Source organism: Pelobates fuscus, chromosome 3, assembly GCF_036172605.1.
Source record: "Pelobates fuscus isolate aPelFus1 chromosome 3, aPelFus1.pri, whole genome shotgun sequence".
NCBI lineage: Eukaryota > Metazoa > Chordata > Amphibia > Anura > Pelobatidae > Pelobates > Pelobates fuscus.
Window position 1 is genome coordinate 392090314 of NC_086319.1, and position 26483 is coordinate 392116796.

The 26483-nt window shown below is 49.1% G+C and overlaps 1 protein-coding gene across 1 annotated transcript; it reads left to right on the plus strand.

The window, feature by feature from the left end:
• Window positions 1–26154, plus strand: LOC134601508 (vesicle-associated membrane protein 2-like). Its single transcript, XM_063446012.1, has 5 exons — window positions 1–59; window positions 23004–23109; window positions 23204–23362; window positions 24119–24170; window positions 24962–26154. Coding segments are annotated over exons 1-5 (336 nt in total). The 5' UTR covers window positions 1–57; the 3' UTR covers window positions 24979–26154.
• The last annotated feature ends 329 nt before the right edge of the window (window positions 26155–26483 follow it).

Consider the following 26483-nt stretch of genomic DNA (forward strand, 5'->3'; position numbering starts at 1 on the left):
GCCAGGAGTAGAAGCAGCAGCCACAGTATCAGAGACTGAACAGCAGCACCCAGCAACATGTGAGTATCCCCTGCACACACCCACTCTCATCCACAATCACACACACTACTCCCAGCCACTCTCATCCACAATCACACACACTACTCCCAGCCAGTCTCACCCACAATCACACACACTGCTCTCAGCCAGTCTCATCCACAATAACACACTTTCCCCATCCAGCCAGTCTCATCCACAGTAATACACACTCCACCCAACTACCCAGTATCATCCACAATCACACACACTGCTCCCAGCCAGTCTCATCCACAATAACACACACTGCATCCAGCCAGCCTGTCTCACACAAAATCACACACTGCACCCTGCCAGCGTCATGCCCAAAATCCACAATTGCACCCTGCCAGCGCCATGCCCAAAAAGACGCAAACTGCACCCAGACAGTTGGTGTCTTATCCACAATCACACATGGTGCATGCAGCTGGCCAGTACTACACCCAAAATCACACACTGCACCCAGCCAACGTCATGCCCCAAATCAAACACTGCACCCAGCCAGCCAGTGTCTCACCCACAATCACACACACTGCACCCTGCCAACTCTAGTGTCTCTCCCACAATCACATACTGCAGCTGTCTCACCCATAATTACACACACACACACACACACTGCACCCTGCCAGTATCTCAATTACACTCACTGTACCAGGCTAACAAGTATCTTACCCACAATGACACACACTGCACCCTGCAAACTCTAGTGTCTCACCCACAATCACACACACTGCACCCTGCCAACACTAGTGTCTCTCCCACAATCACATACTGCAGCTGTCTCACCCATAATTACACATACACACACACACCTGCACCCTGCCACTGTCTCAATTACACTCATGTACCAGGCTAACAAATATCTCACCCACAATCGTATACACTACACCCAACTAACTAGTGTCTCAACCACAAGCATACACATTATATCCAGCCAATTTGTGTTTCATCCACAATTACACACACTACACCCAGCCAACTAGTGTCTCACCCACAATTATACATACTACACCCAGCCAACTAGTGTCTCACCCACAATCTTACACATTACACCCAGCCGACTAGTGTCTCAATCACAATCTTACACATTACACCCAGCCAACTAGTGTCTCGAACACAATCGTACACATTACACCCAGCCAACTAGTGTCTCAACCATAATTGCACACACTACTAGAGATGTCCCGAACGGTTCGCTGGCGAATAGTTCCTGGCAAACATAGCGTGTTCGCGTTCGCCACAGACGGCGAACATATGTGATGTTCGGTCCGCCCCCTATTCGTCATCATTGAGTAAATGACCCTGTACCTTACAGTCAGCAGACACATTCCAGCCAATCAGCAGCAGACCCTCCCACCTCCTGGACAGCATCCATTTTAGATTCATTCGGAAGCTGCATACATTTTTTTTAAATTATTATTTTTATTTATTTATTTATTTAAATTCTTTATTTTTGTAGTGCATGGAGGTATAACAAATGAGCATGTGGTACCCCAATGGCATTCCTCATGCTTTTCAAGTAACAATTGTAACAATAGGGTATATGTTAATACGTGCACTTAAATTATTATGAGGTTTGTCAGTCAGATTCAACAACTTGGTAGTGTTTAGAAAGGCTTAGACAATTTAAGAACATCTTTGAATTTAAACAGGCTTAAGCTTACGTCACAGTGAATACGTTATATTAAGCAGTGCGTGAGTATATATATCTACATTTAGATATTTTAAGAACTTTGAATTTAAAGCGGCACTGTCATGCCGAATCCCGTTTTTTTTTTAACCCCCCTTCCGCCTCCACTACATCCAATTGACCCCTTAGTCACCCCCAAATGCCCCTAAGCCCCCCAGATTACCTATTTATTAATCTGTATTTTCTGCCCCGATCTATATTCAGGGCGCTGCCATCTTTGTGTGGGTAGGTGAAGTCTCTGTGGCCTTCCCCCGCCCTGCAGAGCTCATGGGTGAGGATGGATTAATTTTTTGAGCGTCGTTTTTTTTTATAGTTTTTTTAGGGCCCCCACCCACCGTGCAAGGGTGGGGGCCGGGGGGAGGACAGTAGGTCCCCCCCCTTATTGTAACTTAGGGCCCCCACCCGCCGCGCAGGGGTGGTGCCCGGGGGGGAGGACAGTAGGTCCCCCCCCCATTATTCTTTTATAGGTCCCCCACTCTTATTGTAACTTAGGGCCCCCACCTGCCGCGCAGGGGTGGGGGTAGGACAGTAGGTCCGCACCCCCCATTATTATTTTATAGGGCCCCCACCCGCAGCTCAGGAGCCATGTTACTCTGTATATAGAGGGAGCCATGTTTACACGGTATATAGAGGGGAGCCATGTTACACTGTATATAGGGGGGGAGCCATGTTACTCTGTATATAGAGGGAGCCATGTTACTCTGTATATAGAGGGAGCCATGTTTACACGGTATATAGAGGGGAGCCATGATACTCTGTATATAGAGAGGAGCCATGTTTACACTGTATATAGATGGAGCCATGTTACTCTGTATATAGAGAGGAGCCATGTTTATACTGTATATAGAGGGGAGCCATGTTACTCTGTATATAGAGGGGAGCCGTGTTACACTGTATATAGAGGGAGCCATGTTACTCTGTATATAGAGAGGAGCCATGTTTACACTGTATATAGAGGGGAGCCATGTTACTCTGTATATAGAGGGGAGCCATGTTACTCTGTATATAGAGGGGAGCCATGTTACTCTGTATATAGAGGGAGCCATGTTACTCTGTATATAGAAGGAGCCATGTTACTCTGTATATAGAGAGGAGCCATGTTTACACTGTATATAGAGGGGAGCCGTGTTACTCTGTATATAGAGGGAGCCATGTTACTCTGTATATAGAGGGAGCCATGTTTACACGGTATATAGAGGGAAGCCATGTTACTCTGTATATAGAGAGGAGCCATGTTTATACTGTATATAGAGGGAGCCATGTTACTCTGTATATAGAGAGGAGCCATGTTTACACTGTATGTAGAGGGAGCCATGTTACCCTGTATATAGAGGGGAGCCATGTTTACACTGTATATAGAGGGGAGCCATGTTTACACTGTATATAGAGGGGAGCCATGTTACTCTGTATATAGAGGGGAGCCATGTTACTCTGTATATAGAGGGGAGCCATGTTACTCTGTATATAGAGGGAGCCATGTTACTCTGTATATATAGAGGAGCCATGTTTACACTGTATATAGAGGGGAGTCATGTTACTCTGTATATAGAGGGGAGCCTTGTTACACTGTATATAAAGGGAGCCATGTTACTCTGTATATAGAGAGGATCAGAGGCGGCTCTAGACTTTATGAGGCCTTAGGCGAAACTCAAACATGAGGCCCCACTAACAAAAAAGTGTCACATATACACATTGATGCACAGTTTACCTGTGTATGTGCCTGAGAGTGTGTCTGACGGAGTATCCTTGTGTGTGAATGTATGTCTCTGTGAGCATGTTTGCATTTTTGTCTGAGACCCTATGTGTATGGGGTAGCTGCTTGAAGTGTGTTGTGTGTATAGGAGGGTGATGGTGAGAAGGAGAGGCGGGTGATGGTGAGAGGGGGTGATGGTGACAGGAAGGTGATGGTGTGGGGGGTGATTGTAATGTGAGAGGGGTGATGGTGATGTGAGAAGGAGGGGGGGTGATGTGAGAAGGAGGGGGGGTGATGTGAGAAGGAGGGGGGGTGATGTGAGAAGGAGGGGGGGTGATGTGAGAAGGAGGGGGGGTGATGTGAGAAGGAGGGGGGGTGATGTGAGAAGGAGGGGGGGTGATGTGAGAAGGAGGGGGGGTGATGTGAGAAGGAGGGGGTGATGTCAGAAGGAGGGGGTGATGTCAGAAGGAGGGGGGGGTGATGTCAGAAGGAGGGGGGGTGATGTCAGAAGGAGGGGGGGTGATGTCAGAAGGAGGGGGGGTGATGTCAGAAGGAGGGGGGGGGTGATGTCAGAAGGAGGGGGGGTGATGTCAGAAGGAGGGGGGTGATGTCAGAAGGAGGGGATGTGATGTCAGAAGGAGGGGGGGTGATGTGAGAAGGAGGGGGGGTGATGTGAGAAGGAGGGGGGGGTGATGTGAGAAGGGGGGGGTGATGTGAGAAGGAGGGGGTGATGTGAGAAGGAGGGGGTGATGTGAGAAGGAGGGGGTGATGTGAGAAGGAGGGGGTGATGTGAGAGGAGGGGGATGATGTGAGAGGGAGGGGGGTGATGTGAGAGGGAGGGGGTGATGTGAGAGGGAGGGGGGTGATGTGAGAGGGAGGGGGGTGATGTGAGAGGGAGGGGGGGTGATGTGAGAGGGAGGGGGGTGATGTGAGAGGGAGGGGGGTGATGTGAGAGGGAGGGGGGTGATGTGAGAGGAAGGGGGGTGATGTGAGAGAGAGGGGGGTGATGTGAGAGGGAGGGGGGTGATGTGAGAAGGAGGGGGGGTGATGTGAGAAGGAGGGTGGGGTGATGTGAGAAGGAGGGGGGGTGATGTGAGAAGGAGGGGGGTGATGTGAGAAGGAGGGGGGGTGATGTGAGAGGGAGGGGGGTGATGTGAGAGGGAGGGGGTGATGTGAGAGGGAGGGGGTGATGTGAGAGGGAGGGGGTGATGTGAGAGGGAGGGGGTGATGTGAGAGGGAGGGGGGTGATGTGAGAGGGAGGGAGGTGATGTGAGAGGGAGGGGGGTGATGTGAGAGGGAGGGGGTGATGTGTGAGGGAGGGGGGTGATGTGTGAGGGAGGGGGGTGATGTGTGAGGGAGGGGGGTGATGTGTGAGGGAGGGGGGTGATGTGTGAGGGAGGGGGGTGATGTGTGAGGGAGGGGGGTGATGTGAGAGGGAGGGGGGTGATGTGAGGGTTGATGGTGAGGGGGGTTGATGCTGAGGGTGGTGAGGGGTGATGCTGAGGGTGGTGGGGGATGGTGAGGCTGAGGGTGGTGGGGGATGGTGGTGCCTGATGCTGAGGGTGGTGTGGGGGGTAGTAAGGCTGAGGGTGGTGTGGGGGGTAGTGAGGCTGAGGGTGGTAGTGAGGCTGAGGGTGGTGTGGGGGGTAGTGAGGCTGAGGGTGGTGTGGGGGGTAGTGAGGCTGAGGGTGGTGTGGGGGGTAGTGAGGCTGAGGGTGGTAGTGAGGCTGAGGGTGGTGGGGGTAGTGAGGCTGAGGGTGGTTGGGGGTTGTGATGCTGAGGGTGGTGTGGGCGGTAGTGAGGCTGAGGTTGGTATGGGGGGTAGTGAGGCTGAGGGTGGTGTGGGGGGTAGTGAGGCTGAGGGTGGTGGGGGGTAGTGAGGCTGAGGGTGGTTGGGGTGGTGATGCTGAGGGTGGTGTGGGGGGTAGTGAGGCTGAGGGGGGTGGTTGGGGGTGGTGATGCTGTGGGTGGTGTGGGGGTAGTGAGGCTAAGGGTGGTGGGGGGTGAGGCTGAGGGTGGTGGGGGTGAGGCTGAGGGTGGTTTGGGGGGTAGTGAGGCTGAGGGTGGTGTGGGGGGTAGTGAGGCTGAGGTTGGTGTGGGGGGTAGTGAGGCTGAGGGTGGTGTGGGGGGTAGTGAGGCTGAGGGTGGTGGGGGGGTAGTGAGGCTAAGGGTGGTGGGGGTGAGGCTGAGGGTGGTGGGGGTGAGGCTGAGGGTGGTGGGGGGTGAGGCTGAGGGTGGTTTGGGGGGTGGTGGGGGGTGAGGCTGAGGGTGGTTTGGGGGGTAGTGAGGCTGAGGGTGGTGTGGGGGGTAGTGAGGCTGAGGGTGGTGTGGGGGGTAGTGAGGCTGAGGGTGGTGGGGTTAGTGAGGCTGAGGGTGGTGGGGGTAGTGAGGCTGAGGGTGGTGGGTAGTGAGGCTGAGGGGTAGTGAGGCTGAGGCTGGTGGGGTTAGTGAGGCTGAGGGTGGTGGGGGTAGTGAGGCTGAGGGTGGTGGGGGTAGTGAGGCTGAGGGTGGTGGGGGTAGTGAGGCTGAGGTTGTGTGGGGGTAGTGAGGCTGAGGTTGGTGTGGGGGTAGTGAGGCTGAGGTTGGTGTGGGGGTAGTGAGGCTGAGGTTGGTGTGGGGGGTAGTGAGGCTGGTGTGAGGGATAGTGAGGCTGAGGGTGGTGGGGGGGTAGTGAGGCTGAGGGTGGTAGGGGGAATGAGGCTGAGGGTGGGGGGTAGTGAGGTTAGTGAGGCTGAGGGTGGTGGGGGTAGTGAGGCTGAGGGTGGTGGGGTTAGTGAGGCTGAGGGTGGTGGGGTTAGTGAGGCTGAGGGTGGTGGGGTATTGAGGCTGAGGGTGGTGGGGGTAGTGAGGCTGAGGGTGGTGGGGGTAGTGAGGCTGAGGGTGGGGGGGATGGTGAGGCTGAGGGTGGGGGGATGGTGAGGCTGAGGGTGGGGGTAGTGAGGCTGAGGCTGGTGGGGTTAGTAAGGCTGAGGTTGGTGTGGGGGGTAGTGAGGCTGAGGGTGGTGTGAGGGATAGTGAGGCTGAGGGTGGTGGGGGGGTAGTGAGGCTAAGGGTGGTGGGGGTGAGGCTGAGGGTGGTGGGGGGTGAGGCTGAGGGTGGTTTGGGGGGTGGTGGGGGGTGAGGCTGAGGGTGGTTTGGGGGGTAGTGAGGCTGAGGGTGGTGTGGGGGGTAGTGAGGCTGAGGGTGGTGTGGGGGGTAGTGAGGCTGAGGGTGGTGGGGTTAGTGAGGCTGAGGGTGGTGGGTAGTGAGGCTGAGGGGTAGTGAGGCTGAGGCTGGTGGGGTTAGTGAGGCTGAGGGTGGTGGGGTTAGTGAGGCTGAGGGTGGTGGGGTTAGTGAGGCTGAGGGTGGTGGGGGTAGTGAGGCTGAGGGTGGTGGGGGTAGTGAGGCTGAGGGTGGTGGGGGTAGTGAGGCTGAGGGTGGTGGAGGGGTAGTGAGGCTGAGGGTGGTGGGGGGGTAGTGAGGCTGAGGGTGGTGGGGGGTAGTGAGGCTGAGGTTGGTGTGGGGGTAGTGAGGCTGAGGTTGGTGTGTGGGGTAGTGAGGCTGGTGTGAGGGATAGTGAGGCTGGTGTGAGGGATAGTGAGGCTGAGGGTGGTGGGGGGGTAGTGAGGCTGAGGGTGGTAGGGGGAATGAGGCTGAGGGTGGGGGGTAGTGAGGTTAGTGAGGCTGAGGGTGGTGGGGGTAGTGAGGCTGAGGGTGGTGGGGGTAGTGAGGCTGAGGGTGGTGGGGTTAGTGAGGCTGAGGGTGGTGGGGTATTGAGGCTGAGGGTGGTGGGGTATTGAGGCTGAGGGTGGTGGGGGTAGTGAGGCTGAGGGTGGTGGGGGTAGTGAGGCTGAGGGTGGGGGGATGGTGAGGCTGAGGGTGGGGGTAGTGAGGATGAGGCTGGTGGGGTTAGTAAGGCTGAGGTTGGTGTGGGGGGTAGTGAGGCTGAGGGTGGTGTGAGGGATAGTGAGGCTGAGGGTGGTGGGGGGGTAGTGAGGCTAAGGGTGGTGGGGGTGAGGCTGAGGGTGGTGGGGGTGAGGCTGAGGGTGGTGGGGGGTGAGGCTGAGGGTGGTTTGGGGGGTGGTGGGGGGTGAGGCTGAGGGTGGTTTGGGGGGTAGTGAGGCTGAGGGTGGTGTGGGGGGTAGTGAGGCTGAGGGTGGTGGGGTTAGTGAGGCTGAGGGTGGTGGGGGTAGTGAGGCTGAGGGTGGTGGGTAGTGAGGCTGAGGGGTAGTGAGGCTGAGGCTGGTGGGGTTAGTAAGGCTGAGGGTGGTGGGGGTAGTGAGGCTGAGGGTGGTGGGGGTAGTGAGGCTGAGGGTGGTGGGGGTAGTGAGGCTGAGGGTGGTGGGGGGGTAGTGAGGCTGAGGTTGGTGTGGGGGGTAGTGAGGCTGAGGGGTAGTGAGGCTGAGGGGTAGTGAGGCTGAGGGTGGTGTGGGTGGTGAGGCTGAGGGTAAGGCTGAGGGGGGTGAGAGCCTACCTTTCCTGGTGGTCACCCTTCCCTGGTGGTCCAGTGTGGGCTCCCTGGTGGTCTGGTGGCCATTGCTGCCTTCCGATCTGCAGCTCCACAGAGCTGCAGACCATGTAATCTCGCGAGATGTCAGAGCGTTGCCGTGGTAACCCGCGGCAACGCTCTGATTGGCCGGTTCTCGCGAGACACATGGTCTGCAGCTCTGCTGACTGCGGAGCTGCAGACCGGTGTCTGCGGTGGCCGGGCAGCCAGGAGGGGCCTCGCACCCGGCGGCATACCGGGCAACCCGCCGGGCCCCCTCCTGGTGTCAGGTCCTCGGTCACTGACCGAGGACCTGACACACTCTGCCAACAGGCGGTTTAGGCGGCCGCGAGGCCCCAGCCAGCGCGAGGCCTTAGGCGGCCGCCTAAACCGCCTAATTAGAGGGCCGCCTCTGGAGAGGATCAATGTTTACACTGTATATAGAGGGGAGCCATGTTACTCTGTATATAGAGGGAGCCATGTTTACACTGTATATAGAGGGAGCCATGTTACACTGTATATAGAGGGAGCCATGTTACACTGTATATAGAGGGAGCCATGTTACTCTGTATATAGAGGGAGCCATGTTACTATCTGAGGTGGTTAACTATGATTGGCCCTGGCATGTTTATTAGTCTGGCCTGCATGGTTGTCTGGCATGAATAAAAGTAGCATGTTTCAACTATATTAGTAGTTAGACTAGTTTGCACTAAAACATGGAAGACATCCTAGTATGAATCGTGATCAGCCGCTCTCAGAGACTCTGCATTGCGACATGTATATGATGTGGAAAGGTTAACTGTTATGACTGTCTATAGATGAAGTGGCTTTAGCTGCACCTTAAGGATCACCAGTCCGTGGGTGCTGTATCTCTGCGACTGCTATTCAGGAGCCATAGATTGCCGGGCATTGTGGCCAATGCTATTCAGGAGCCATAGATTGCCGGGTATTGTTGCCAATGCTATTCAGGAGCCATAGATTGCCGGGTATTGTTGCAAATGCTATTCGGTGGGTGAGTCCTGTAGCCTCCTGGTGGGCTAGAGTCCATAAAGCCCGGTGCTGGTCCTCCAAAGTCATGGTACTGCCCAGTCATCCTATGCCCGTTCGGGGCCTGGGTCTGAGGCTGGCGCATGGAGCAGCACTGCAGTGCTTGGTAAGGATGCCGGTCCGGTCTCGTACCTGCAGAAGGGGCTGTAGGTCGGCCCCGGTGTTTTCGGCTGCTGGGCCCGGTCGGTCCGTCTCGCGGGTCCGGTCCGGTGCCTCTCGTCTCTCCGCGTGTGCCTCAGAGGCCTTTTGACATCTGACAGCTGGCTTGTCTGAACTCTTTGCCCGGCTGCTTTTACCATACGAGCTGGTGGAGTCTGAGGCGTTCCAAAAATTTGTGAGAGGCAACGCAGAGAGAGGAGTCTGAAGAAGAGGAGTCAGAGGAGGAAGGTGTCTTTGAGGAGGTGGAAGACCAAACACAGCAGGCGTCCCAGGGGGCTTGTTGTCACCTTTCGGGGACCCTTGGTGTTGTACGTGGCTGGGTGGAGGAAGAGACCTTCAATGACATCAGTGAGGACAAGGAACGGGACATGGCTAGCTTGGTATCCAACCTTGTGCAAATGGGGAGTTTGCGGTTGTGCAAATGGACTGTTTGCGGTTGTTTGCGGTGCGTTAAACGGGGAGATTGGTCTGTCACTGTGAAGCGGGCCTTACACTACCTGATCGATACAACATCATACCTGATGTTTTAAAGCACGTTATTCCAAACAATTTAGGAGTGTTAGGTGATTTATGCCCTTTATGGATTAAAACCAGACTCTGCATCAACTATGTAATTTTCCATGGGAGTTTTGCCATGGATCTCCCTCCGGCATGCCACAGTCCAGGTGTTAGTCCCCTTGAAACAACTTCGCCATCACTATTGTGGCCAGAACGAGTCGCTGTGGATTTTAAAATTCGCCTGCCTATTGAAGTCTATGGCGGTTCGCCCGGTTCGCCCGTTCGCGAACATTTGCGGAAGTTCGCGTTCGCCATTCGCGAACGGAAAATTTTATGTTCGTGACATCACTACACACTACACCCAGCCAACTAGTGTCTCACCCACAATCGTACACATTACATCCAGCAAACTTGTGGTTCACCCACAATCGTACACATTAGCCAACTAGTGTCACACACACAGTCACACACTGTATCCAGCCAGCTAGTACACCCACAATCGTTGGCTAGGTTTAGTGTGTGACTGTGGGTGAAACATTAGTTAGCTGGGTGTAGTGTGTAACTGTGGGTGAAATACTAGTTGGCTGGATGTAGTGTGTGACTGTGGATGAAACAATAGTTGGCTGGGTGTAGAGTGTACGATTGTGGCTGTGTCTCACCCACAGTTTTGCACACCTGATTAACTACTGTCTCAGCCGCAATCAATACACATACACACAGCACCCAGTGATCCAGTATTCTAAACACAATCACACACTACACCCAGCCAATATCTCACCCACATGACAAACAGCGAGCTAGTGTTTCACCCACATCCACACACACTCCAACTAGCAAGATGTCAGCATCATGGATACTGTACCCAACAAGACGTACCCAACACGCAATCCACTACATGCGTCATTTACCTAGGTCTCTGCGGTGTTCGCGTAGTCGAGTGTCCGATTTGGGTTCCAGACACTCGACGACCAAACACCGCTGGACGTTCGTATGGCAAGATGGCTGCCGCCACGTGTTCGTATGTCGAATGGAGCCCACCCAGGGAACACACAGTACATTCGTGTAATTGGCAATTAGGCTGGTGTTAATACCGATGAGGGAGGTAAATTATAGACACACTTCTCTCCGAGGTGGTCTGGTTGTTCGGTAGTTTGTTTGTATGTCGAACGGAGATATTCAACTGGGTATCCATTGCGTTTCTATCGAACAACCAGACGAATGTTTCATACAATACATTGTATCCAAAGGAATAAATGATAGGGAAATAACGTTGCAACCATAATAGTTAGGGACAACAAAACGCAATCCGCTACATGCGTAATTTACCTAGGGAAAAGATGGCAGCAAGATGCACTACAAGAAGAAAGCAGGCAGTCCGGCAGAGGCAGTCTTATGTTCTGCTGGGAAACCTTAGATCCTGGAATTCATGTGGATGTTACTTGACACATACCAGCTACCTAGAGATTGTTTCTGTCACGTCCTGTTCCATTCTGTTCAGATGTCTGGCCTTATATTACGTGTATATGATATATGGGATAAAAGAGGATCCCACATTGGGAGGGGTCAAACACGTCACATTATCAAAATGGAGAGACATTTATATATGAATGCAGATGGAAGGATGGAGGGGTTGCCTGTGTGTCTGTCTATGCTGTTTAAGCAGGTAAAGGGCTCAGGGCAAGGTTTCCCAAAAGTTCACCAAGGCCATGGCCTCGAGGCGACAAACAAGAGAGGGGCAGCATGGCCTGTGGGGATTTGTTCTCTCCCAACCTTTCACCCCCTTCCTACACCAATTCCCTGGTTGCAACACCATTTCAATGCTGGTCTCTTACCAATGAAGTGTGTAGAAGCCAGGAGGCATAGCGATGCCTGCTGTACCACCCCTGGTGGTGGAACCTGATAAATACATGCGTTCTTGAAGGCTGGGCACTCTGATGTGGATATGGTAGCTCTTTGCATCCTGATTATTGCTGTGACAGGGCCAGTTAGGCAGACAGTTCCACCGACAGAACATCTGAAATGTTCTCACCCCCTGTGCTTTCCTCTTTCTACCTCTTCCCTGCTATCGATGCTGCTCCTTCCCTACCGAACTGAATGAATCCCATCTGCTGAAGTGTTAGTGCACATGTTGTACTTGCTCAACCATTCATTTACCACCAATGTACTTATTTACCTATCACCTACATATTAACCCAACCACACCTACCTTCTCTCACTTGTGTATTAACAGGACCACACCTACCTATCTTCTCTCACCTATATTTTAAGCCCACTGCAGCTCACCCACAGACTAACCACCCAACTACCTACCTTCTCTCACCTATGTATTATCCCAACTGCAGTTATCTGCCTTCTCTTACCAATGTATTAAAGGACCACTCTAGGCACCCAGACCACTTCAGCTTAATGAAGTGGTCTGGGTGCCAGGTCCAGCTAGGGTTAACTAATTGTTTTATAAACATAGCAGTTTCAGAGAAACTGCTATGTTTATCAATTAGTTAAGCCTTCCCCCTAATCCTCTAGTGGCTGTCTCACTGACAGCCGCTAGAGGCGCTTGCGTGATTCTCACTGTGAAAATCACATTGAGAGCACGCATGCGTCCATAGGAAAGCATTATGAATGCTTTCCTATGTGACCGGCTGAATGCGCGCGCAGCTCTTGCCGCGCGTGCGCATTCAGCCGACGGGGAGGAACGGAGGCGGAGAGGAGGAGGAGAGCTCCCCGCCCAGCGCTGGAAAAAGGTAAGTTTTTACCCCTTTCCCCTTTCCAGAGCCGGGCGGGAGGGGGACCCTGAGGGTGGGGGCACCCTCAGGGCACTCTAGTGCCAGGAAAACGAGTATGCTTTCCTGGCACTAGAGTGGTCCTTTAACCACCACAGTTACCTGCCTTCTCTCAAATATATATCAACCCCACTGCAGCTACCTGCTTTCTCCAGCCTACATATTAACCCACACAGATTGCTGCACTTTCCCATCCACATATTAACCCCCTATAACTACTTGCCTTCTCCCACCTACATGTAACCCCCTTCCCCAGCTACCTGCCTTCTCTCAAGCACAGATAAACCCCACCACAGCTACTTGACTTTTCCAATCTACAAAAAAAGAAAGGGCAGGGTTGAATTTATCCGTCTCAGGAAGGTTGCTAAACTTCACAATGTGCAAGGAAAGGAGTACATTAACCATGCAAGAGATGGATAGCACATAGAGGGAGCATGCACAAATACATCAAGAAAATAGCTCGAGACTGACACAGGACACACAAAAAAACATACACACGATACAATGGACTGAGAAAACAGAAATCTACAGTGCAGGGTGACAGAGATAGACAGAGCATATAGAATTAAAGGAACACTATAGTCACCTAAATTACTTTAGCTAAATAAAGCAGTTTTAGTGTATAGATCATTCCCCTGCAATTTCACTGCTCAATTCACTGTCATTTAGGAGTTAAATCACTTTGTTTCTGTTTATGCAGCCCTAGCCACACCTCCCCTGGCTATGATTGACAGAGCCTGCATGAAAAAAAAAACTGGTTTCACTTTCAAACAGATGTAATTTAACTTAAATAATTGTATCTCAATCTCTAAATGGAACTTTAATCACATACAGGAGGCTCTTGCAGGGTCTAGCAAGCTATTCACATAGCAGGGGATAAGAAAATGTTAATTAAACAGAACTTGCAATAAAGAAAGCCTAAATAGGGCTCTCTTTACAGGAAGTGTTTATGGAAGGCTGTGCAAGTCACATGCAGGGAGGTGTGACTAGGGTTCATAAACAAAGGGATTTAACTCCTAAATGGCAGAGGATTGAGCAGTGAGGCTGCAGGGGCATGTTCTATACACCAAAACTGCTTCATTAAACTAAAGTTGTTCAGGTGACTATAGTGTCCCTTTAACAGAGAGAACTACAGTGCAGAAAAAAAGTAACACGCGGTATATAGCAAACACCGAGAACACAGAAAGCTATATAGTGCACACATGTAGACACAACGGATATACACCGAGCAGAGAAAGATATACATTGAATGCATGTAGACACAAATTACATATATACTGGGAAGAGATACACAGTGGATGTCTGGGGTCATGACCTTGCCCTCTGACCACTTAATGTTTAACCCTCTAAGTGCTCTTGGTGGAGTATTAGGAAATATCCCCATCAACTCCAAATACACAGTGCAGCACCCCACCCCCAACATAAACACTACAAACAATATCCAACGCAATATACTCTACATCCACTATATCCATAAAAACACACTAGAGACGCTACCCCTCTAAGCCAGGGGTAGTCAACCTTTTAATACCTACCACCCACTTTTGTATCTTTGTTGATGGTAAAATGTCCTTACCGCCCACCTTTGCCACAGTATCTACTTTTATATTGCAAGCGCGATTTTTTTTTCTTTTTTAAATTTATTTATTTTTTCTTTCATTTTCAAGCATCATCCCTACAAACAACCTTTCAAGCAGCCTCCAAACACACAGACTCTCTCTCAGTCCTGCCCCACTTATCATTTAATCACCTGTTATGTTTGACAAAGCTCTTTTATTCTTTTACTAACAAAAACTTCTGTTCCCGACACGATTTCTTTGCTAGCAAAACTAATTTCAATCAGGGAAGTTGTTGCAGAATATTAATATTTATTGTAACAGGAAAAATGTTCGTATAACTATAACTTATGATCGTCACAACATATTGTCATTCATTCAGGTAGGAAAAGGTATTTGTTACTTTCAGTTTTTGTGTTTATGACAGGACAGTTTCATGGCTATCTTTGTCACCACAAACACTATGTCCCCTCTTTAATTATTTTAATAGATGCCCCACCATGATGGGGGTATGGGGGAACTGTGCTAGGTCATTACATGCATCCTAAATCTCCTCCTCTGCTATTCCATTACATACATCAAACATCTCTTCCTCTGCTATTCCGTTTGAGAGAAAAATCAGTCTGGCAGCAGCATTCATTACAGATTGTAGCGGGGCAATATGGCAATTGGGATGACCAATTAGGAGAGGGTTACATTAATCCATGCAGGAAATGACAAAATCTTGCATAAGAAAGGGGCGGATGCGGGCTATGTTTTTAAGATGTAATATACAGGATGTAATCTACAGGACGCGGGCGGCATCCGAGGCTGGGAGGATGCCGCCCAGCGAGCGTATGCCGGGAAAGGACCCGCAGACGACTGGAGGGTGAGTGCCGCGAGCGGACTGCAGCCTCCCCTCGCAGCCGCCCGCGGGATTCTGACATTACCCCCCCTCGAAGACTGCCCGGAGGGCGGGAAGCAGAAGGCTTCAGAGGAAACCAGGCATGAAAGGAGCGGACCAGAGAGGGAGCGTGCAAATCAGAGACCGAAACCCAAGACCGCTCCTCGGGGCCGTACCCCTTCCAATCCACCAGATATTGCAACCCACCCCTAGAAACACGAGAGTCGAGGAGGGCAGCCACCTTGTACACGTCACTAGAGACAGCGCGAGGGGACGAGAGAACCGGTTACACAGTAAGGACTTCAAAAGGGAGGTGTGAAACGTGTTCGGAATACGCATGGAAGGAGGAAAGTCCAGGGAGTAGGAAACAGTGTTAACCCTACGCAACACCTTGTAGGGGCCAAGAAACCGGGGAGCAAACTTCATCGAGGGAGACCTTGAGACGGAGATTCCTGGAGGACAACCACACCCTATCACCCGGAGCATAAGAACGGGCCGCACCTCTATGGCGATCAGCAAACCTCTTCTGAGCAGCCACCGAACCAGACAGTGATGGACCTGATCCCACATCTTCCGCAAAGAAGCGAGGTGCTGGTCCAAGGCGGGCATTCCCTTGTCGGAGAATGCACCGGGAAGGACAGTAGGCCGAAACCCATAAGCAACCTCAAAAGGACTTAAGCCAGTAGACGAATGAGACACCGTATTCCTGGCAAATTCAGCCCATGGAAGGAGGCGAGACCACTCGTCCTGGTGCGCATTAGTGAAGCAGCGCAAATACAATTCCACAGACTGATTAGCACGTTCGGCTGCACCATTAGATTGCGGGTGATAGGAGGAAGTGAACGACAAGGAGACCCCCATCTCAGCACAAAAGCCCCTCCAAAACCGAGAGACAAATTGAGGGCCCCTGTCAGACATGATATCCTGAGGTACCCCATGCAAGCGGAACACTTCTTTGGCAAACACCTGAGCCAACTGAACCGCAGAAGGTAGCTTCTTAAGCGGAATAAAGTGCGCCATTTTAGAGAACCTATCTGTCACAGTCAATATCACTGTCTGACCATCAGAAAGAGGAAGGTCTACAATGAAATCCATGGATAAGTGGGTCCATGGTTTCTTGGGAATAGACAGAGGCATGAGTAGACCCTGGGGTCTCACATTAGGGGACTTACACTGCGTACAGACACGACAAGCCTGTACAAAATCCACTACGTCTTGCTTAAGTGAAGGAGGCCCTTATAGGTTTTGGTAACCCCCGGATGACCAGCAGTTTTGGCGGTGTGAAATAAAGTGAACAACTTTTTTCTGTCCTTTGTTTTAACGTATAGTTTTAACGTATAGTTTACCAGCCGGCGTCTCAGGGGGTGCTTGGGTTTGGTAAGTCTTAATACTATTAAGGAAAGGAGACGAAACAACCAAACGGGTAGCAGCTATTATCTGAGACGCAGGTACAATAGGTACAGGAGTCGGGTTAACAAATTCTAACGGTTCATGCTGTCGAGAGATAGCATCAGCTTTGGCATTACGGCAACCAGGTCTATAGGTAATAACGTATTGGAAACGTGAAAGAAATAGAGACCATCTAGCCGGCCGGGCAGATAACCTTCTAGCGTCAGCTATATAGGAGAGGTTCTTATGATCTGTTATAACCATGATTTTGTGTCTAGAACCCTCTAATAAGTACCTCCATTCCTTAAAAGCTAACACAATAGCTAATAGTTCCCTGTTCCCAACATCGTAATTCTTTTCTGAATCAGACAACCTTTTTGAAAAGAAACAACAGGGATGGAGGGGCTTGTCATACGACAACCTCTGTGACAGTACTGCTCCCACACCCGATTCAGAAGCGTCTACCTCCATAACAAAGGGAAGAGAAGGATTAGGGTGGTGCAGCACTGGAGCAGAGGCAAATGCCTTCTTGAGAGTTTCGAAGGCCTTAAGGGCTTCGGGAGTCCAAACCCTAGGGTGTAGACCTTTTTTAGTCCGCTTCGTTATAGGAGAGATAAGTGGTGAAAAGTTTTTTATAAACTTCCTATAATAGTTGGCAAATCCTATAAAACGCTGGATAGCCTTAAGTCCTTGGGGAAGTGGCCAGGACAGTATGGCTTCCAATTTAGCAGTATCCATACTGAAACCCTGTTCAGTAATTATATATCCAAGAAATTGCACAGAGGTCTGATCGAACAAAAACATTTCTAACTCACAGTAGAGTCCATTCTGTAATAACTTCTTGAGCACCATCCTAACATGGTTATGGTGTGACTTCAAATCAGGAGAATACACAAGTATGTCGTCAAGGTACACCACGGCACAGACATGCAATAGATCCCTAAGGACATCGTTTATGAGGTCCTGAAACACAGCAGGAGCATTACACAGTCCAAAAGGCATGACCAGATATTCGTAATGCCCACTGCGCATATTAAATGCTGTCTTCCACTCGTCATTCTCCTTTATACGGACAAGGTTATAAGCCCCCCTGAGGTCTAATTTAGTGAAGAACTTAGAACCTTTCACACGATCAAACAACTCAGTGATGAGGGGGATAGGGTAGGCATTTTTAATCGTTATGTTGTTCAGACCCCTGTAGTCTATACATGGCCTCAAGTCGCCCTCCTTCTTTGCCACAAAAAAGAAACCAGCACCAGCAGGAGAGGAGGACCTTCTAATTAAACCTTTTACTTAAGGATTCCCGTATGTACTCCTCCATGATCTGGTTTTCTTTCTCAGAAAGAGGGTAGACCTTACCCCTAGGAGGCATAGTACCCGGTTACAGGTTTATGGCACAGTCCTACTCCCGATGTGGCGGTAGCTTATCTGCCTCCCTTTTTTCAAAAAACAATGCAAGGTCTGCATATACAGACGGGACAGAAACAGAAAGTGGTTTAGCCGTGGGCACATGAACAAACAGGACGTACATGAGCCATACAGTCTCGTTGACAAGATTCCCCCATGGGGTGTATATCCAAACAACCCCAATCAAGTACAGGGTTGTGTTTAACTAACCAGGGAAAACCCAGAACGATGGAGGCAGTAGGGGAGTCAATTATTTGGAAGGTTAGCCTTTCCTTGTGCAAAGCACCCACAGACATAACTATTTCTTGGGTTTCATGGGTTACCAGAGGTTTCTCAAGCGGTCTACCATCTATGGCCTCAACGGCCAAGGGTGTGGCCTTTTGGATCAAAGTCAAGGTTGCGGTTTTGGCAAAGTTCTCATCCATAAGGTTGTCTGCCGCACCTGAATCGATCAAGGCTTTAGTTGTTATAGACCAAAAGAGAAACCGTAATAAACGGTCTGGGGATGGACATATGAGGGGACAAAGTCATAACACCCGAAGCCGACCCCTCTCTAGGCCTTAGGTGCTGTAGTTTCCCTGTACCTTAGGGCAGGCTTTACAGTGGTGCCCCTCTTTCCACAATAAATGCATAACCCCTCCCTTCCACGGTACGCTCTTTCAGCCTCAGTTAATCCCGTAGCACCCAATTGCATGGGTTCAGGGGATGGTGGCCTAGGAGCGGGTAATGCCAGTAATGCAGTACTGGGTAGAGCAGGTAACACCCGTGTATCCAGCCGTCCTTGACTACGCCTCTCTCTAATACGTTTATCAATAAGAATCATATAGTCTATAACATCATCCAGAAGAACAGGCAATTCCCTGGATGCTATTTCATCCAGTATGTAAGCGGCCAAACCCTCCTGAAAGGCTGTCACGAGGGCTTCATTATTCCAAACCACTTCAGCTGCTAGAGTGCAGAATTCGATAGTGTAATCCGCTACAGATCTGTTATCCTGTCGGACCCTTAGCAGAGCTTTGCCAGCAGAAGCAACCCTACCGGGTTGATCAAACGTGTGTTTGAAAGCTGTCAAAAAATCTGCAAAGGACATAGGAGACTTATTCTCCCACATGGGGTTGGCCCATGCTAAAGCTCTCCCGGACAAGTGGTTAATCAAAAAAGCGATTTTAGATCTGTCAGTGGGGTAGGAACGTGGATTCATCACTAAATGGATGTCAATTTGGTTGAGGAAATCATGACACAATGCTGCGTCACCGCTGTAGCGCTGTGGCAGCGTCATATGAACTACATGAGCAGGAACGGGTACTGGAGTCGAAATGGGTTCGGGCACAGCAGCAGCAACCTCCTGAACGGCAGGTTGCAAGTGTGCAGTACGAGCCTGTCTGGTTTGCAAAGCTTGAGCAAACTGATCCATACGGTGGTCTAAACCATCCATTCTAGCCTCCTGATTAACTAAGAGCTGTGGTATGTCAGCAGGTTCCATTATGGTCCTGTTGTAATGTCATGATTCGGGGAACCCAACACGCTAACACACACACACACACACAGAAAAGGTGCAGTACCGGACCTTAGAGTGGCCGGGCTAAGCACACAAAGAATAGTCAGGAGACAAGCCGAGTAAGGGGGACCAGAAGACAGAATAACGAGAAACAAGCCGAGGTCAAAGGGTAGGAGAAAGTCACAAAGTCAGTTTAACAAGCCAGAGAGTACGTAACCAGAAACACAAGTTCAGTAGCAAAAGTAGTAAGCAAAGACCACAACAGGGCAGGGAGGAACAGGAAAGGTAAGTATTTAAACCATTAGATTAATTCTGATTGGATAATTTCCAATCAGAATTAGTAATCACACGTGGGAGATATGTATACCTCCCACTGTGATTGAGGCACTGTGCCTTTAATGCTGGGTCAGGTGGCTGACCGCGGCCTGTACAACAGTGGGCGGTCCCCCAGCGTTCAGCGTCTTGCATGCTGCCGCTGGGGGATGGAGAGGAGGACGCGGGCGGCATCCGAGGCTGGGAGGATGCCGCCCAGCGAGCGTATGCCGGGAAAGGACCCGTGGACGGCTGGAGGGTGAGTGCCGTGAGCGGACTGCAGCCTCCTCTCGCAGCCGCCCGCGGGATCCTGACAGTGTGTTAAGGAAGGCGCAGGACATGGGGAGAGAGTTCTGATAAGGTGAGATGGGATAGGATTGATCAGGCAAGTGGTGGGGCGAGAAGAAAGGAGAAGCGCAGCCACCACTTGTTCAGTAGCTGGGGAGAAAGTCTGAAGAGTAGGAAAAACATGATCTACTTGTGGTTGAGAAAGGGAAAGGCAGGGTGGCGAGAATTCTTTCCTTAGCTGTTCAATCTTGTCGGTAAAGTAACAAGCAAAGCTATCGGCTGTAAGGTTAGTTTGGGGGGTGGCCACAGCAGGGCGAAGAAGAGAATTAAAGGTGTTGCCTTGGGATTGCGGGAGCATGAACTAATGAGAGAGGAAAAGTATGACTGTTTGGCGAGGGCAACGGCTGCGCTGTATGAACACAATATGAATCTATATTGGAGAAAGTCTGATTGGGTGCGAAAATTCCTCCAGGAGCATTCAGCACAACTTGCTCATCTTTGCAGGTAGCGTGTTGATTTAGTATGCCACGTTCGGGGGAACGCCCTCCTCGAGGTGCATGTTTGGAGCAGGGCTGCAGCGTTGAAGCCAGAGGTGAGGGTAGTGTTATATGTGGAGATGGCCAGTGAGGGACAGGAGATGGAAGGGATGGATAGTAGTCGTGAATCAATATCCGCTGACAGCTGCTGGAGGTCAATAGAATTAAGGTTCCTCCTGAGTTGAGGGGGGTTAGGCTGAGGTTGTTAGGTGAGGCGGTACTTGAGAGCAAATGATTAGAGAGAGGAAATGGAGTGTTGCGGATATTATATACTTTACATGCATCAGAGAAAATTAGGTTGAGGGTATTGCCAGCTACATGGGTGGGAGAATTGGCCCACTGTGATAGCCCATGGAGGAAGTAATTGAAAGTAGTTTAGAGGCTGCTGAGGTCAAAGGTGGGTTAATGGAAATATTGAAGTCCCCGAGAATTAGGGATGGAATATTAGAAGAGAGGAAATAGGGTAGTCAGGCAGCAAAGTGGTCAAGGAAGAGGAGAGGGCACCAGGGGGGCGATAAGAAACAGCAATGTTAGCAGAGAAGGGTTTGAAAAGGTGAATCAAATTAATTTTGAATGATGGGAAAGAGAGGGAAGAGGGGTGGGTAGAGGTTTGAAGGAGCAGTGAGGTGAGAGGAGAAACCCTACACCCCCACCTTACATTCAGAGAGTCTTTGGTTGTGGGTAAGTTGAAGACCACCAATGGAAAAAGATGCAGGGGTAGCAGTGTCAGAGGGGAAGAGCCATGTTTTTATTAAGGCTAGTAAATCTAGGGAACGAGAGATGAAAAGTTTGTGGACAGCAGTGGGTTTTGTAATATTGTAAACAGAGCGTGCATTCCAGAGGGCAGTAATGAAGGAGGGTTTAAAGGAAGAGTAACATGAGATGGGTATGACATTGGTGTGGTTCCTTGAGTTAGTAAGTGTTGAGTTTGCTGAGATGGGACACGGGTTTGGAGAGACATCGCCAGCTCCTAGGAGCAGAAGGATAGAAAGGAAGTGAAAGTGGGAGTAGAATTTTAAAGTTTTGTAGGAGTGTATGTATATAGAGGACTTGTGAGGAGTTGAAGGAGATGGGCTGGACAGGTATATGTAGAGATTATGGGATGAATGGAGAGGGGAGTAAAGTGGAAGTAATGAAGATGATGTTGTCAGGGACAGGTGAGCAGAAGGATAGGGATATTTACACATACACCTATGAGTGATTAAACCATGGTTAAGGGTGCAGTTTGTTAACAGAGGGATTTCAGGTGAGGAGAGGTTTAGTGACTTGATTTGTGTGTTTTGAAAATCCAAAGATGATACCTCTGCTTAGAAAATTCTGCAGGGCCTGGTTGCCTATGTGTACTGGGTAGTTAATCAATGCTGTTTTTAGGGGCCCAGTCTGAAATATAAAGTCTGGGGTTAGAAAAAATAAGAAACAAACCCACTATTATGGGTGCGGAGACATGGAGATATTGAGGTAATTAATGATGAAAAACCAGAGAGATAACATTTGGGATAAAAGTATGGGAAGGATCAGATAGGTGATGTCATAAAAAGTGAACATAAATTTACAAGATTATCAGTGAAAGAAGTAACACTAGCTAAACAAACAATTAACAAAAAGTCATAGAGAATGAACATAAAATAAAAAGGTGGGAGGCGGAATAGAACACAATTTGAAATTAAGAAATAAAAGGAAACAATAAGTAGTACAGTAATTCTTGAATAGATCTTCCCGAGATGATACCTCCGCTTAGAAGATTCTGCATGGACCTGGTTGCTTGTGAGTACTAGGCGTAGTTAATCAACAATATCCCACATCACCCCCTCTGCTATCACGTTGCATACATCCCACATCTCCTCCTCTGCTATTCCATAACATATATCCCACATCTCCTCCTCTGCTATTCTGTAACATATATCCCACATCTCCTCCTCTGCTATTCCGTAACATATATCCCACATCTCCTCCTCTGCTATTCCATTACATATATCCCACATCTCCTCTTCTGCTATCCCATTACATATATCCCACATCTCCTCCTCTGCTATCCCATTACATATATCCCACATCTCCTCCCCTGCTATCCCATTACATATATCCCACATCTCCTCCTCTGCTATCCCATTAAATATATCCCACATCTCCTCCCCTGCTATTCCATAACATATATCCCACATCTCCTCCCCTGCTATTCCATTACATATATCCCACATCTCCTCCCCTGCTATTCCGTAACATATATCCCACATCTCCTCCTCTGCTATCCCATTACATATATCCCACATCTCCTCCTCTGCTATTCCGTAACATATATCTCACATCTCCTCCTCTGCTATTCCGTTACATGCATCCCACATCTCCTTCTCTGATATTACGTTACATGCATTCCACATCTCCTCCTCTGATATTACGTTACATGCATTCCACATCTCCTCATCTGCTATTCTGTTACATGTGTCTCACTATGTTAACTATGCCATACCCTTCCCATCTCTTCTATCTGTCATGTCTCCCCATTCCCAAAAAGGCCATATTCCCTACATCATGTCACTTTTGTGATCTATCCCTTCCGGTATCCACAAAGCCTTTCTTTTCTTACAGAATGATTCCTCTCCTTGGACCTTTGTGTCATAAATATTTATATTTGTGCTGTTTATGTTTTGTGTTCAACTCCTGTTTTATTCAAATACTTGAGACAACCTGTCCCTCATTCCTAGAGATCATTCTGCTACTCTTTTGACAATAAATTTTCTTCTACGTCAGGTCTGGACCACCTGCTAGCCCACCTGCTGCCCCCGGAGAAGGAGATCCTGGAGCTCCCCAAGCCAGCAACAAGAAGCTTGAGCATACTCAAGCACAGGTGGATGCGGTGAGTGAATATTTTTTTCTGCACTGGGTGGGTTGCTTAGAAATGGAGTTGTCTGGCTATCTGCCTGTCTCTTGTGTCCTCTCTATACTCTAAGGTGGTGGATCTAGTGCGTGTGAATGTAGATAAGGTTATGCTAAGAGATCAGAAGCTGTCCGAAGTGGATGAGCGCGCGGACGCTCTGCAGGCCGGGGCCTTGCAGTTTGAGACCAGTGCGGCAAAACTCAAGCGCAAGTACTGGTGGAAGAACCTCAAGGTATAACTTTGCCTTATAATTTCCATTTACACTCTGCAACTCTCAAAAAATCTCCTGTCCCTGTCTTCTCACTGTGACATTGTCACTCTTGGTTCCCAAGATTCATACTTTCGTCTCCCTGATATAAATTTTGCTTCTTTTTGTCCAGTGTGCTGTCTCCCTTTCCTTTTTAGTCAGTTGCACTTTCTTTTTACTCTGGTATGGAGCTTACTTTATCGTCCATGATATTCTCTCTTGCTCTGACATGTTCTCTTCTTTTTTTTTTCTGTGTTATGATGCTCTCTCCACGGAACCATGACTCTGTCATTCATTGAGCTCATACTCTCTTTTCCTAGTATTTACTCTGGTACATCACATTCTGTCTGCTTTAAACATGTAGAAATATGGCTTGCAATGATCCCACCTTGAGCCCTGTCAGTCACCACTCTTGTTTTGTTGAATAAAGTTTGTACCATTCCTATCCCTTCTCTAACATGTTTTCCGATTGTTTTTGAGGAGACCAAAGAGACCTTTTGTTGAGTCCTCTCTCCGTCTTTTTTCTCAGCCTAATCTTTCTTGCACAAGTTTTCTCTCACTTTACGTCCTCTTTGATGTTAATCAAACATATTTCCTGTACTCTTGTGCTGGCTCTCATCTTTGTTCAGTTGTTGTCTTATTGTTTCTTAATGCATTCCCTGCTAGGCCTTTAACTGCGTTCCCCGTCTCTTCTCTCCTTCTGTTATAATTCCAACTAATGGTTACAATGTCTCTCCACAGATGATGATAATTATGGGTGTGATGTGTGTCATGATCCTCATCATAATAATTGGTAAGTTGTCTTTATGTGATGTGTGTGAGTATATACTTGTTTCTTGTATCTGTGCTGTGTACACTAGACTGACTGTACTAACCTCTTTTTTTCCTCTTATCTTTCTCCATTCTCTCTCTCTCTCTCTCTCTCTCCCCCTCTACCCCCTCTATCCCTCTCTCCCTCTATCCCTCTATCCCTCTATCCCTCTATCCCTCTATCCCTCTATCCCTCTCTCCCTTCTCTGTTCTATCATTTTTATTTGACTACCTTGTAACAACCCCTTTGCTTTCTTCTTTTCTATTTTTGTCTTCATTGTATGCCGTTCCTCTCCTTTTCCTGCATTTTCCTTCTGTCCTCCCTGACTCGTTTCCTACCTTGTTGTATGTCCCTCTCTTTCTTTCCCTCCTCTTTTGTCCATACTGCTTGTCTTCTCCATTTATTCCTTATCTTCTTCCACCAATTCCATCTCATTCATTGGCCCCTCTTTCAATTTTTCGCTTCCCATTCTTTTTCACTTGATCTCTGCTTCTTCATATTCTCATCATCTGCACCTTCATTTTCTCATCTTCTAAAATCTGCCTTTCATTTTCCTCCTGTACACCAATCTTGTCTCCCTTTCTTTACATCTTCATCTTTCATCCGATTCTTTCTTCTGCCTCGTTTCTACATCCATCTACTTTCTTCTCTTTTCCTTTTCCCTGAATCGGTATGGCTTTATTTTCCTTTTTTTAACCCCATTCTGCCCCAAACCCCTTTACTGAACCCTTACCCCCCTGTCGCTATTTTTGTTTTTATCTTTCCTCCTTCAGTTTACTTCACTACCTAAAGAAAACGCGCTCTCCCCGTCTCTACTTCTTCCCCTCGCCGGATCTCTCATCTACCCCCAGCTGGGACCAGACAAACTTCAACATTAATCCCCCCTCCTGCCTCTCCCCTCATCCTCTAACACAGGGAAGTGGGGATCCAATGTTGTGCAGATGCTCCCCCTCTGTCTGGCTCCTGTTTGTAAATACTGGACTGGATCCCCTCTAACTTTTCCCTGTGACACTGTAATGTTATTACCTGCAGGGGAGACTAAAGTACACATCATCCCTAATACATACATAAAAACCAAAGAGAAAAGTTACTTGCGCTGCACACTATCCCAAATCCCTATGCACTTTAAGTAACTGGAGTTTTTTTTTTTTAGTATCACTACAATTGTCATTCAAGCATAAGCTCATCTGCCAGGTGAATGCAAAATCTCTTAGGTGAGTCCCACATTAACAATTCACCTTGCTGCTTTTAGATAAAAGGTAAAAGCTTTAATGAGAGAGAGAGAGGAGTATTTTTAAAAACCCTACACACTCATTAACTCCTAATATGGAACACATGGGGTGGGTGACGGCATTGTAACATGGCTGTGTACTACAAAAGCAAATTCAAACATACAAACTTAAGTTCTGCGCTAAAACTCCCACTACTCTTGGGAGCAATGACTATAGTACACATCAGCCTTAATACATACAAAAAAAAACACAAAAAAAAGTTGCTTGCGCAGGGGAGGGTCATTTACCCTGCCACTATCTTAAATCGGTACCTCAACTTCCTGTTTATCTGGTGTGCCATGTGCTAGCCTTGCAGGAGGCTCGTCATCCGGCACATCATAGAATAAGCAGTGGGCGGAAGTTGGGTAGCTTATGAGTGTATGGGGTCTGGGGAGGTTGACTGCAGGATTAGCTGAGAGAACATCACTGGAGCCACTGGCTGTGTGGGTGGGAGGTCCAGTACAAAAATAGCAGAGGGGCTGGATGGGAGTGCTGTTTGTGGGTATGGGGACAATATTAAAGGGGCAGGAAAGGAGTGACGGTAATGTGTAGGTGAGGGGTGTGGGAAGGAGGGCAATGCAGGAATAGCAGAGGGGCAAAATGGAGTGACAGCTGTTTGTGTGTGGGTGTGTGTGTGTGTGTGTGAGAATGTATGTGTTTGTATGCTAAAGGGGAGAATCAATATAGTAATAGAGGTAAGGGTCACTGCAGAATTAATTTTATTTATTACTGGCATTTATAAAGTGCCAACCTTATTCTGCAGCGCTGTACAATTGGGAAAGACAACTCAATAGGAACAGACCGACACAACAGGCAGGGGGCCCTGCCCATGAGCTTACAATCTAAAGGTTAAACTGGGGAGAGGAGACAAGAGGTAGCAGAGGGATTTGTATGTGATGGCAGAGAGAGTTAATAGTATAACTGCAGCAGCTAATAACATGTGAAGGGAATGAGGAGGTGATTGGCTATGGTTCCAATCAGCTGGAAGAGCATGCTATATGGTTAGAAGGAACCAGGATGGGCG

Excerpts from the sequence above, each read along its gene's own strand:
- LOC134601508 (XM_063446012.1), top strand. Across the intron at positions 23,110-23,203 it reads CTCAAGCACAGGTGGATGCG|GTGGTGGATCTAGTGCGTGT; the intron begins GTGAGTGAATAT and ends CTATACTCTAAG. Across the intron at positions 23,363-24,118 it reads ACTGGTGGAAGAACCTCAAG|ATGATGATAATTATGGGTGT; the intron begins GTATAACTTTGC and ends GTCTCTCCACAG.